At 43.1% G+C, this 13,462-nt stretch overlaps 2 protein-coding genes across 8 annotated transcripts in view; one reads left to right on the top strand and one right to left on the bottom strand.

The window, feature by feature from the left end:
* Positions 1-7,283, top strand: part of LOC121928826 (pancreatic alpha-amylase-like) — a 26,166-nt gene extending 18,883 nt beyond the window's left edge. For all 7 annotated transcript variants that reach the window (XM_042464057.1, XM_042464058.1, XM_042464052.1 and 4 more), the window contains 4 exons: positions 1,938-2,037; positions 4,483-4,604; positions 4,738-4,860; positions 7,048-7,283. In XM_042464057.1, the coding sequence (XP_042319991.1) occupies positions 1,938-2,037; positions 4,483-4,604; positions 4,738-4,860; positions 7,048-7,237 (535 nt within the window). In that variant the 3' untranslated portion in view covers positions 7,238-7,283. The remainder of the gene's footprint in view (positions 1-1,937; positions 2,038-4,482; positions 4,605-4,737; positions 4,861-7,047) is intronic.
* LOC121928828 lies at positions 7,254-13,462 on the bottom strand. Its single transcript, XM_042464059.1, has 8 exons — positions 13,018-13,462; positions 11,977-12,200; positions 11,797-11,858; positions 11,561-11,642; positions 10,071-10,150; positions 9,205-9,349; positions 8,365-8,456; positions 7,254-8,126 (listed from the first exon to the last, which is right to left on the bottom strand). The coding sequence occupies exons 1-8, from the start codon at positions 13,177-13,179 to the stop codon at positions 8,119-8,121; spliced, it is 855 nt and encodes a 284-aa protein (XP_042319993.1). The 5' UTR covers positions 13,180-13,462; the 3' UTR covers positions 7,254-8,118.

Here is a 13,462-nt window from a genome sequence, read left to right as displayed (position 1 = left end):
TTTAAAACTGGTGTTATATGGCTGGTCCTGGGAGCGCCAGTGACCAGCCGGGCTGCCATATTTTGCACCATTTGCAGCTTCCGAGTTTGGTATAAGGGTTGCCCCATGTAGAGTACGTTGCAGAAATCCAGTCTCGAAGTTACCAGAGCATGTACAACAGTTTCTAGGTCCCTCTGGGCCAGGTATGGGCGCAGCTGGCGAATCAGCCGAAGCTGATAACAAGTGCTCTTGACCGCCGCATTCACCTGAGCGGTCAGGTGAAGTGACGAGTCAACAAGCACCCCAAGACTGCGCACGGAGTCCTTCACAGGGAGCGTGACCCTGTTCAGGACAGGTGGAACCACCGCCATTCCTGGACCAGGAGAACCTATCACTAGTACCTCCGTTTTCTCTGGATTCAATTTGAGTCGGTTTTCCCTCATCCAGCCCATTACTGACTCCAGACAGGCCACGAGAGGAGAGACACCATCCCCAGTCACTGCATCAGTCGGAGACATAGAGAAAATGATTTGGGTGTCATCAGCGTACTGATAACCCCGCGCCCCATGTCTCCGGATGATCTCTCCCAGCGGTTTCATGTAAATGTTAAATAGCATGGGAGACAGAATTGCTTCCATCCCATGGGTTATTTCTGTTGTTGAGTGCTTAGCACCCTGGAGATTTGTATTTACTACTTTCTACATTAGATGTGATTCTCCACAGAGCTTGCTTATCCAAATACTTGACTTTGAAGCAGGGCAAAACACCGAGTAAGCAGCTGCTTTGGAACGTAGCTGGCAAGGCTTTCTGAACTATTTGCTTCAGTGTCTTGCTCCAGTGATGTGATGGCAGACAGCAGAAGCAGGGTTGCCTGTTTTGCTGCCTTTTCTTCCTGATCCACTGCCTGGGTCAGGGAATTCATTCTGCGTCAAGGGTGGTTTGGCCCTGGAATGCTCACATGTTGTGAACAATAACCACAGTTGGTTGTTTTACCATGCAAAAGTGCAATTAATACATACTGCATCTGAAATTAGACAAGGATAACAATCTCCTGCAGGCCAGCAGCATGATCCCTGTCCAAAATGCCCAGATTTGATGGTTTTCCTTGAGTTCTCTTGCATCTCATCTGCTGTTCTGGGCCACTGGTTGCAGATATCAATGTGTTGCCCATCACTGTGTTGCAAACCGCAATGTATCTCATTTCTACTTTGTAATGATACCCCTACTGAAGGTCAATTTCTTCCATCTGTTGTAATAAGATCTTACCTACATTTTTCTCTGTTTTCACTCAAATAAATGAAATAAGCAGCATGCAGAAATGTTCACAATTAGGAAAAGGGCCAGACATTGCATTAATGCTTTGTGCTCATATGTTAGTGCATAATTATTTGTGCTGAATTATTGTCATGGATTCTATCACTGCAGAATTCTTCCGTGTGTGTGTGTGTGTGTGTGTGTATTTATATATATATTATATAAAAAAAGAGAGAGAGAGAGGGGGGGAGAGAGAGAGAAAAAATTCATTTTAGGTTCTTTAAAAGCTACCTGTCCCGGAAAATGTATTATTAGGTGGTGGTGGTGAGGAGTTGCTTTTAAAATGTTTTTGCATTACTCTTCAAAATACACTTCACAAGATTCATCCCTTCATAACTGGCTGTGCTGGTTAGAAATAGGAACTGACGTCTAGCAGCTTTTTGAGGGCCACATGTAATCTATCTTTGCTTTGGGAGGTGGCATGCCTTTTGCAGTGGAAGCTCATACAAGCTGCTTAGACATCAGTCCATTTATTTCAAGTAGGTTTACTCCCAGATAATTGGGCATAAGATAATTATCTGAAATTTGTATAAATTCAGTGTGCTCATTGTCATCATACCAGCCCAGAACATGTCCTGAAACAGTATCATTTTTTGTGACTGCATATACTCTGTACCCTATTATCTCTCTAACCTATTTTACAGACTCTATAAAATGGCACTTGGCTTTATGCTTGCTCATCCCTATGGATTCACAAGAATAATATCAAGCTACAGGTGGCCAAGAGATATCCAGCATGGAAAGGTAACTTTCTTCTGGTTCACAAGAAAGATAGAGCTGTTTGTTGATTTTGTTTATCAGCCCTTCTGTCTTAAGAGATTGTATCAACACTTGGAAAAGAGACTGAAATATTACGAAATAAACTGGATTCAACCCAAAGAAAGTTAGCAGTGCTTAATTTGCATTGAAATGTTTGCATCACTACATTCCATTATTTTCTTGTGACTTAATCATGACTAACTTTTCCCTGGATTGAGGCAACTGATGGCAAAGAATTCTTTCAGAACCAGAATACAGTTATTTAGACAAAGAAGTCTTACTTTGAACTTTGCAAGAAGTTCAGACTGGCAAATTTGGTGAGGGAAATCTACGGGTGTGACCAAAATGCTGCCCCACAGGCATTAAGTTATATGAATTAGTTTTGTAGGTATCCAGTCTTCAATAGTTGTTCTCCTATGACCAGTTTGGGTGTGTTTATAGAGGCCAGATCTGCATTATGACTATGAGGAAGGTGAGTTCTTGTATCAGAATTCCTTTGAACTAGTGAGTGAATCATTTATTTATAGGCCCTAAAGCCAGAATGGCTCTCAAAATGTCTTGCATATCAGTTGCAAAATGGCAAGAAAATCACTGCCCTCAAGCTTAGAGTTTTAAAAAAAGCCAAGGGCAAAAAGAAATAGGAGTGGGGTGGGAAAAGAAAACAAGAAACTTCAGGGGTAGCCGTGTTGGCCATGTAGCAAAGTACACTGTTTTGTGGATTTTGGATGTTATTGTAATAAGAAAATTCAGGCACAGGTTTTTAATATTATAAGATAGGCTGGTGGGATGATGCTGAGGAAAAGCAAAAACTGTTGGATCTGTTCTTAAAAAGATGTTATAGGGTCCCACTGTTTTCTTCCTTTGTTCCATTTCCAGCTTAGTTCTTCTTAACCTGAGCTTAAATATTGAGTCTAGGTAGGAGGGAAATTTCAGTGTGATTACCATACTAAATTCCATTTTCTAACAGTCAAATTATATATTACAATGAATATAAAAGCATGTAGTTTTATGTTTTAAATGTGGAGGTTGATACACTTTGGGAGCGCAGTAGGCAGAAAGGGGTAGCTTGATCCTTCCCTTCTTTTTTGTTGTCCTGACAATGATGATCTCTTCTTGAAAGCCAATTAGGTTTTCAAAAAGCTCTCTTTGTACCAAATCGTTGATATGTTTGGGTATGAAGACATGCTAAGCTGGACTCTTCTCCAGTTTTTGGCTACAATGTTGAAAATATTCAATGTAATCTTAATCTTGAAGATGTCTATCATTTTGCCATCAAAATCCTTCTTGGAAATTGGGTGTTCCAAATTTATATATCCAAAAAGCAAACCATGATTTTGCCATTTTATATAAGAGATTCCATTTTTCTATGCTATTGCATATAATGGGACTTGAGCATATATGAATTTTGGTATACATCAGAGGGTTTTTTCCTGGAACCAATCCCCAGTGAATACCAAGGTCCTACTGTATTCATTTTTAAACTTTACAGAGTAGACAGTGTGTCCTAGCCAGGTGGAAGGAGCAGTGCCTTCTAGTCGCTGACATCCTAGCTGTGGAATAGAAGTTTGCCTTGTACCTTCCCTTTGTGTGTGTTTCGGTAGATGTAAAACCTTCATTTTCACCCAGACCCTTTGACTCCCTCCCTGTAGTCTTTAGTCTGAAATATGAATTGTTTTATCCTGTCTCTATTAGAAGAGAAATATATGCTGCATTTAAAATTACTTGTTATATTTTACCAACATTTTATTTTGTTGGTTTTTGCTTAGCAGTTACCCAGATAAGGTTTATTGCAAGCCATCTAAGATCCAAAACACCCTGCAGAAATAATCCAGTTTGAGACTGTTTTAACTGCCCTGGCTCAATAGCAAGCTATAGCAAGTACATTTCTATACTGATTATCAGTGCACTTAAGTACTCCCTAAGTGGTTTACAAAGTGTAAGCTAATTTCCCCCCAACAGTGCTAGGGAATTCTGGGAACTGTAGTTTTGGGAGACATTTAGACTTCTGTATCAGTTCCCAGGATTCCCTAGCATTGAGCCAGGGCAGTTAAATCAGTCTCAAACTGGATTATTTCTGCATTGTGTTTTGGACCTATGTTAAATAAATTAAAATAAAATATTTTAGTCTTTCTGGTAACCCATATGACACCTGGTTCACTAATTTATATATGCATGGTATAAAAATGGCAGGAACTGAATTCTGTATTTTGATTATGAATTTCAAAATTTAGAGTTTCTTAAAACAAAATTTCAATCAATCTTAAATCCCTAGAAACATTCCCTATAATGATTACAAGTAACACGTGTATGTGTTCTCCACCAGTACATAATAAACATGGGATAGCCATTCCTAGCAGTTTCCATGTTGTAATATTTGTGTTACAATTTCATTTCTTATCTATTCAATTGAATGTCATGTTTCATTAAAAGGACTTGAATGACTGGATTGGACCACCAAGCAATAGTGATGGAACAATTAAACCTGTTACAATTAACCCAGATGGCAGTTGTGGCAATGGCTGGGTCTGTGAACATCGTTGGAATCAAATAAGGTGAGTATCAGTAGCTTATCAGCATTAAATGTGTTCTGACACTACTTGAGAATAAATCTGTTTTCTAACTATTACGATTCAAATAACTAATACTACAGTTCATCATGGTGATCTAATTTCTTTCCATTTCTAGGAACATGGTGATGTTCCGAAACGTTGTTCATCGCCAGCCTATTACAAATTGGTGGGACAACAACAACCAGGTGGCATTTGGACGTGATGGCAAAGGATTTATTGTGTTTAATAATGATGACAGGTACATTCACTTAGGGACAGAGGAATTTAGAAATGTGTATGGCAGATGAAAGTAATTTATTCTGCATCCTTAGATAGCCTGTGGTGCCCTAGTGTGCATTTAAAGCTGATTCACTCTTTTGTGAGTATATTAATTTTGTTTGTTGTCTGTTGCATGTCTACTTGATATTTGACTGTGCCAGGGCTGCAGCCTTCCAGGTGACATTGGACTGCACCTCCCATCTGCCAGCATAACCAGTGGCCAAAGCTGATGAGATTTGCCGTACAATAGAGCAAACATCTGGAGGGCCATGTATAGTTCTCCTGATGTGTACTAAGAAAAGGGGTATCTGTGTATGACTCTGCCATAGGTCTAAGATGAGGAAACCTAGACCTCTGAAATGTGACATGCATGCTAAAGGTTTTCTGTGGGTGTGTGCCTCATGGTTATTTTTTAAAAACAGATTAACATTTTTAAATACACAGTGTTTCATGTCCAGTACCATCTTCAGTTGCCAGATAGCAGGCTTTACTTCCTGGCAAAGAAGAAAAAGCTCCAGGATGAGGAGAGAAAATGATCACATGGGCGGGTGGGTCTGTGTGAGACAGAATAAGAAGTTGGTTGCCTAAGGGAGAAGGAGTACTTAGTTCTTTGGGAGGGACACTGAGCACAGATGGGCAGGGGAAAGAAAGACAGCATTTATGTGAGTGAGAGGAAACAATATGGGTGGGACTAACCTTGGCTCCTGCTTTCTAAGTTCAATCTGTTGAAGTGGAGAGATTTGTCAGTAAACAAACTGTGGATGCCATAGTCAATTCTTGCTCCTCAGTGTATGTCCACCATATATCTCTATGCTTACAGGCAGGTAAGCCTTATACTGCTCACTAATAGATGTGTGGTGGCCAGTACTGAGATTCATGTGCAATCACAAGTTTTACTTGGATAGCTGGCAGCTAGAGATAAAGCTTGTCAAATATTTTATACCTTGGTCATGGAACAGTTATGTATTTATGTTATGGCAGGTGCCTTAATTTAAATATACCCAGAGTATATGAATGGGTGCATGGACCTCTAGGAACTCGACCTAAGATAATTTCCACCCATCCAGGTGGTGATGCTAATTGTTGTAAATCTAATCAGCACAGATCTAATAAGTTTGATCACATAATAAACTATTTGTCATATGGCAGATGCCTTAACTTAAATATATCCAGGGAAGCAAACGCTCTTGATCTGCCAGGTTACCTGCTGCCTTTCAGTGATGAGAGTGCTGAAAAGCTTGTGAAAAGCAGAAAACAGTAAGGAGACAAGCTCCACATGCTCAGTGTAATTACCTGAATAGATTGCAGCAGATGCCCTTGTGACTGATTCCAACACATATAATTGCTTCTTCCTTTTCAAGGACTATCTGGAAAATGTATATATTACAAAATACTGAACAGTAGACCCTGTTCTTTTAATACTTAATGGCCCTGTGTTTTGGAGAGTGTTTATAACTCCAGTGATTTCTGCTGCAGTGTATGTATGTTAATGATACAAAAAATATTGTATGTGGTTTTATGGGATATACCTGTAGTTAATTTAGGCCCAAAGCAGACAGACCAAAAGGACCATGCCGGCTCTGATCACACTGGGACTACAGCAACCCAATCCTGATCCAAGCCGCTGCCACAATCCTAAACCGGGCTGTTGGAAGAAGCGGATTATATCTGCTCCTTTTTGGCCCAGTTCTTCTTGCTTGGCACAGCATCAACATGGCTTCCAGCAACATTTGGGGTATGCGTTGTCTAAATACCATGCCGCCAACCTGGCCCAAAGCTGCATCATGTTGCATGTGTGTTTTGGGCCTCAGTGTTGTCTTGTCTTAATACCTATAATATATTTGCATTTGTTTTTAATCCCTGAAGAAGTCCTTTTCTCATATAGGCAGAAATTCATTGGGCTATCTTAAAAGAAATAAACAATTGACCATCTTTGATTATGTGGAATTTGTCTCCTTACTGTTTTGTTCATTTATTCGGGGCTTTAGTTCCCATAATCTGTGATCAATGGCCATGTTGGATAGGGATTGTGACAGTGCTTGTCCAAAACACTAGATCCCTTATCCCTTATTTAGATCTTTGCCTGAGGGCAAGAAGGCAACCATTACCATGTAAACCCTGTTTATCGAAAAGCACAAATTCAAAGAAAATCTATGTCTTTGTACAGGAACTTGTCGATAAGCCTCCCAACGGGTCTTCCTCCTGGCATTTACTGTGATGTTATTTCTGGACAAAAGGACGGCAACCTCTGCACTGGAATTCAAATCCACGTTGCTGCTAATGGCATTGGTGATTTTCAGATTAATAGTCAAGCTGAAGATCCATTCATTGCAATTCATGTTGAAGCCAAATTGTAGTCAACACTGAATTTTCTCTGTGTATTAAAAAGCTATTTAATATTAATATGTATGCACTCAAGAACTTTCTCATATTAATCATTTCAACCCTCTCTTCTTTGTCCTTACAAATAAAAAAAGATGCCCAGTATTATGAGTCAAACATAGTGCAGGTTTTCAGCTGCTAGAACTGCTTCTGTTAGCACAAGATTGGGAATCATGCATCATTGGGCTATAGTTCTTATCTGCTTCTAGCTAATGGAGAGGGATGATGAGGTTCACGAACATCTGAAGTGCTAGACATGGATCACTGCTGGCCCCAGTTTCTTCTGGGTCTTCTTGCAGGTGCCACCTTTTGGGGGTTCTAGTTTCAAGGTGCCAACTTTGGGGGTTCCCTAGGGACCTAAACGATACGAAATTGGCTGGTTCCTGACACACTCTGCAGGCCAGCCTGATGGTAGTAGTGTGAGGTTTACCCTAGTGCCAAGGGGTCCAATGGGCAGGGAAGAGGAGAAGACCCAGGCAAGCATGTGGGAGCAAGAGGTGGATGGGTCTCTATCCCACTACTGCCTCTGCCACTTCCAGGCCTCCTCCTCCTCCATCACTCTCCAACACCAGAAGGGCCTTGGGCACAGCACCAGGGAGCTGCTTCCAGAGGCTCTCTGCAGGCCAGCCTGATGATACTACTGCTGATGGTAGTAGTAGGGGAAAGGACATTGCCACCTGAGACTGGAGCGTTGCTGGGCTGCCCTCCTCTTTGCCCAGATGAATGGTCCTAGGAGAAGCCTTCCTGAGTGGGACCTGCAGCAATCTTCTGGTGGCTTCCCTCAGCCAGGTATTAAGGCTTACATATCTTCCCTTTCAGGAGCAGATGGTCCTTTGGTCCTGCAGGAGCGGTGGGATCATCTTCCTGAAAGAGAACAGAGAAAGCAGAGATGTTTTTGATTTTCCATTTGAAGCCCACTGGCTGTAATATCACAAATGGACATTCTCCAACTGATATAGACTTTCTTTATTGTTTCCTCAGTAAAGCTGCAAATAATCCCATTCTCCCTTTATTTTGGGGTTGAGGGATCACCACGGCTCAGGGGTTGGGGAAAGGGGAAATCCAAGGCCCTCTCCCCCAGAGAGAGGGAACCAAGACTCACCATGATGGGTGGCATCAAGGAAGGTCTGAATCATGGCAGTCATGTTGGATAAGAACCTGGTCCACAGAGCATTAATGATGTGAATTAATACCCTTGCAGAGAAGAGAGAGCAAATATCACCTAAGGCCAGAGGTGACAGAAAATCTTGTTTGTTCAGAAGAGAGATTTGCATTCTTCCATTTAACCGCATCCAGTGGATTAGAAACTCCACTGACCATTTCTCTCCCAGCTTGTCCTTGTAACACAACTTATTCTAGTGACATGAAGTCTTTGAAGTTCTTGCAGGTCTCATCATGGGGACTGGATTCATACATGACCACGACATACAACAAGGTGTTAGAAATGAATGGGACCCAGATCGTCCGCTTCTCTTCATCAGAGATGTCTGTTATTATTTACCCAATGGCTTTGATTGCCCTTGCCTGAGTTGAGAAGGAGATTCTGGCCTCAATAAGAGGACTGATTGCAGACAATCAGGAAAGAGGGATGGTCACCCGGCCCTTCTCCCCAACTCCCAAAGACAAGGGGCAGATGGGATCCCTTTGAATTTGCTCGGTGTGGAGCAGCCATGTAAGGATCAGCAGGAAGGACCTCCTTCTGGGTGATGTCCTTACTTTCCCTGCAAAGTAATCCTCTTTCTGCTGAGCCAACCAAGAGCACTTACTCATCTTGTCCAAGAGGAAGAACAGGGCATGAGGAGATATGAGCGTATAACAGACGCTGTCAAGAGAATCAGGGAAGGAGAGGGAAGTCACATCCTTACTGGACTTCCAGCCCCAGAGAGAGAAAATAGGCTCAGGGCCCAGGGATGCATGGGACAATAAGAGACAATCAGCCTACCTTTTTGGATCTTCCCAAGGTGATTCTAAATAATGGTCCAAGACGAGTTCCATATGCCCTTGGGCCAATGTGTCTGCAACTTTCTCGGCCTCTGAAGGGTCCAGATGGCAGAACGTCTTGTAAAGATGATGCAGAGCCTTCTTTTCTTGGGGGGGGGGGGAGAGAGGCGGGAAATTAGCTAACTGCCATCTACTGTATGTGACAAGCCTTGAAACATGCTGAGCAAGTTTATTTGTTTGGGTGTGCATTGACTTTATTATGGTTTTATTTATTATGATGGAAGCGGGTCCATTCGCACGCTCTCCTCCTGGTCAGGAGGTTGAAATGTAGGACGTGTCCTGGAAGGTGTCATGGCCACCCTGCTCAATGGGCCTCTTCGTCATGCTCATAATGGAGGACATTGGGATTCCTCCTGGTCAAAAGGTTGAAAAATCCTGGAAAAGGAGGCCAGAATCCCTCACTGCCTGACTACAGATCATGGTCCCTTCTCAGGACACTATTGGGCATCCTGCAGTAAGTACAGGAGATCAAAAGATGAGAACTCTCTGTGGTCTGCAAGACTCTTTCCTTACTGGCTTAAAGCGAATCTCCTCCATGCCAAACCTCTGAGAGGTGCTCTTCTTAGCACAGGCCTCTTATGGCTCCATAAGTCTGAAATGAGGACAGGAAAAAGCCATTTTCTGTCCACCAATGGGGCCAGAATGATGCTCCAAACAGCCCACTGAGGGTACCACAAGGGCATCTTTATGGAAGCCCATGGACTGTGGATGAGAGTGCTCCTTCCAGAAGCATCTAGCCACGTCCCCAAGGTGAGGCACCACAACAGCCATCCTCCCATTTGTTGTTGTTAACTGCCCTCAGAGTACCTGGCCAAAGTGGACTAAGGGCAAAGTTCCTCATTCTCCTCTCTATGGATGTCATCATCCACAGCCCAGTCTTCTGTATTCTGAAAATAAGTGGTGAGGAGAGAAGAGAGAGAAGAGAAATAAAAACCATCAAGACTCTCTTTATATATAGATGTGCGTGTGTACAGTTGACCCTCCTCCTTGTTCATGGATTTTTTTATTCATGGATTCAAGCATCCATGGCTTGAAAATATTCCAAAAAAAGTATAAATTCCAAAATATCAAGCCTTGATTTTCCATTTTATATAAGGGACACCATTTTGCTCTGCCATTATATTCAATGGGACTTAAGCACCCATGGATTTTGTTATCCACTGGGGATCCTGGAACCAAACCCCAGCGGATTACAAGTATAGCGAAAAGATAGATTAGCCTAGCATAGCAACAAGCAATCACGATCCAGAAAGTGTCAGCCAATGAGATGCTGACAGAGAAATGGTTGAAAAATCTGTTTTGGCAGTTGGGATTTCAGTTAGGGATCTAGTTTAGTGAGTTCCATAGTGGAACTGAGGTTATAGTCCAGTGTGAGGAGATTATAACCTAGGTCCTAATAGATACTCCAGGTTAGGGAGTTACCTTGTGGAAATAATGTGCGGGTTATACTTTGCCTGAGTAGCAGAATTATTTTAGGGCTTAAGAAAGCTAAGCAAAAGGGGGGGGGGGGAGGACAGTTTTAGTCCTTGCAAACCAGTAACAGTGATACTCTGTGGAGAGTTGATTTGTAACCAGGGCTGCATCCACACTGGAGAAATAACCTGGTTTGGCACCGCTTTAAGTGCCCTGGATCAAGACTCTGGAATTCTGGGAGCTGGAGTTTGTTGTGGGACCCAGAACGGTGCTCTGCTTCACTCTGGGCCTACAACAAACTCCAACTCCAAGAATTCCAGAGCCTTGAGCCAAGTCACACTTAAAGCGATACCAAACAGGGTTATTTCTCCAGTGTGGATGCAGGCAAAGTTGACAATAGGAAAGTAACCTTACCAACCAAACTAAGAAATACAAGTCCATGAACATATGTTTATATTGAAGATATTCAAGTAATGTCTGTTTGAAACCCCTGTTTAATAAATTTCATATTTTATTTTTAAATAAAGCTTGTCTTCATTTTCAATCCCATCCATGTTACCATCCTTATCAATACACAGTCCTTTTAAAACAGTGATTTTTATAAGGGTCCACCTTAGTATGGGGACCCAGTGTCACATAAGAATATTTTGGTGACAGAAGAATGTGTGCGTCACATAAATTAATATGGTGACAGCGGTGGGATAAGAAAAACCCATGGGACTGCTATCTTAAGGAGAAGAAATAAGGTGAAGAAGTGTTCTCTTCACAAGGTTCCATTGTATGTGTGTGTGTATGTGTGTATCTATATCTATATCTATATCAATATGTATATAATTAAATAATAATAGGACCCCCTCTGGGGGTCAGCCAGACTCTTTCCTTACTGACAAAGAGCGAATCTTCTCCATGCCAAACCTCTGAGAGATGTCCTCCTCCTCAGCGCAGGCCCCCTGTGGCTCCAGAAGTCTGGAATAAGGGCAGAAAAAGGCCATGAGGACCACAAGGGCATCCCTATGAAGCCCATGGACTGTGGATGGGAGTGCTTCTTCCAGAAGCACTTAGCCACATCCCCAAAGTGAGGTGCCATAGCAGCCATCCATCCCAGGTGAGAACAAATTACCTGTTTGAAGCAGAAGAGGGGTCACACTCATCCTCCATTCTCCAGGTATCACCTTCCAAATCCTGTGAAAAAAGTCGAGGGAGGGGGGAATGAAAGAGGGGACATGAGGCCCTGATCCCAAATAACTTTCCCTAAGAAAGGGGAGAAGGGGATTCCCCCACTTTCCCCTCACTGACTTACCCATAAGATGGCAGGTTCATTGACATTATGGGTGACGTTCTTCTCCAAGGGTTCTTTCTGGAAGCTGGGAGGAGAGACAATACAAAGGTCCAAATAGAAGCCCCTCCATGGCTCCTCCTGCGCCCACATGCCCATTGGAGATGGAATGAAAGGCAATACTTCTGATCCCCTTCTTCCTCCTCAGTTTTGACCTCTGTGGGTGCCTCCTCCATTTGTGGGGGATCCTTTAAAAGGAAAAGAACAATGAATGTGGACACTCCTCCACTGAAGGGCTTTCCATCTCTGTCTCTCAGGAGCAGGGGAATTTGCACTTGAAGGCAAGCCAATGCAGAGCAATTGGGTGACATTATAATGTTAGAACATGTGCAGCCCAGATATTGTTGGACTGCAGCTGTTGGGACAGTTGAGCCACATTGGACAAGGCGCCATGAAATGCAGTACATTCATGGAAAATGTAGGACATTACAAAACAGAAGCCAACCCCCTCCCCCCACCACCTAAGATCAATGTAAATCCATGCTTCTTAGCCATGTTCGTAATACAGGACATTTGGAATTCGTCCTGGTCAAGAGGTTAAAACTGTTGGGGGCGTAGAAAGACACAAGGGCTTTTAATAAATAAGTTACTTTGCCAACCAAACAAGCATAATAACTAAACAGAGAGGCAGTTACATAACAACAACTGTCATAACTGACACCAGTAACAACCCACCATGAGGCACCAACTGTCTCACTCTCTCTCAGTGACAGCTGAGAACTGACAGTTGACAGTTGCATCAACATTCCAATGATGCACTGTTTAAATGCTGACACATATAACTGTCACTAGAGCTGTAAATAACTTGCACAGCAGCTGCCCCTAGTGGCCACATCCATGTCATTTCCTAACAGAAACATGTCCTGGAAAAGGAGGACGCCTGGTCACCCTCGAGGGAAGGGGTCGGGGCCCTTCACTGCTTGACCACAGGTCATGGTCCCTTCTCAGGACACTATTGGGCAAAAGAGGAGGCCCCTCTGTGGGTCTGAAAGACTCTTTCCTTACCAACAAAGAGGGATGGACCTCCACAGCAAACGCCTGAGAGGCAACTTCCTCCTTCTCTTCCTCCTTGGCGCAGGTTCCTTGTGGCTCCGAAGGACTGAAATGGGGACAAGAAAAGGCCATGAATCTTGACTCCTTCAGAGCATCACTAGCACCAGTGGCCATCCCTCCTGTCCACCAATGTGGCCAGAGAGGTGCTCTGGAAAGCCCACTGGGGGACACAAGAGGGGCATCCTAAAGTGGATCTCTGATCGCTTCCACAAAGCTGTAGCATGGAGACAGGAGAAGACCTTAGAGCCCAGGACCATTCCCCAAAGAAGCCACCCAAAAGCCTGACCCATTCAGCCCTTCCCCACTTCCCAAAGGCAGATATGAAAACACCAGCAGGCCTAGCTCTCCCTGACAAACAACAACTCCAAGAGATCCCCAAAAGGCCTCCTTTCCCAGG

The sequence above is a fragment of the Sceloporus undulatus genome, chromosome 4 (genome assembly GCF_019175285.1).
Source record: "Sceloporus undulatus isolate JIND9_A2432 ecotype Alabama chromosome 4, SceUnd_v1.1, whole genome shotgun sequence".
NCBI lineage: Eukaryota > Metazoa > Chordata > Lepidosauria > Squamata > Phrynosomatidae > Sceloporus > Sceloporus undulatus.
This window is presented reverse-complemented; position numbering and strand designations above follow the sequence as displayed.

What these genes read in the sequence shown, in the direction of transcription:
- LOC121928828 (XM_042464059.1), bottom strand. Translation starts at nt 13,179, where the DNA reads ATGGCCACTGGTGCTAGTGATGCTCTGAAGGAGTCAAGATTCATGGCC. An exon ending in ATGAACCTGCCATCTTATGG is followed by an intron (nt 11,859 to 11,976) that starts GTAAGTCAGTGA and finishes CTTTTTTCACAG; the next exon opens with GATTTGGAAGGTGATACCTG. An exon ending in CCTTGGGAAGATCCAAAAAG is followed by an intron (nt 8,457 to 9,204) that starts GTAGGCTGATTG and finishes CTTCTCTGCAAG; the next exon opens with GGTATTAATTCACATCATTA.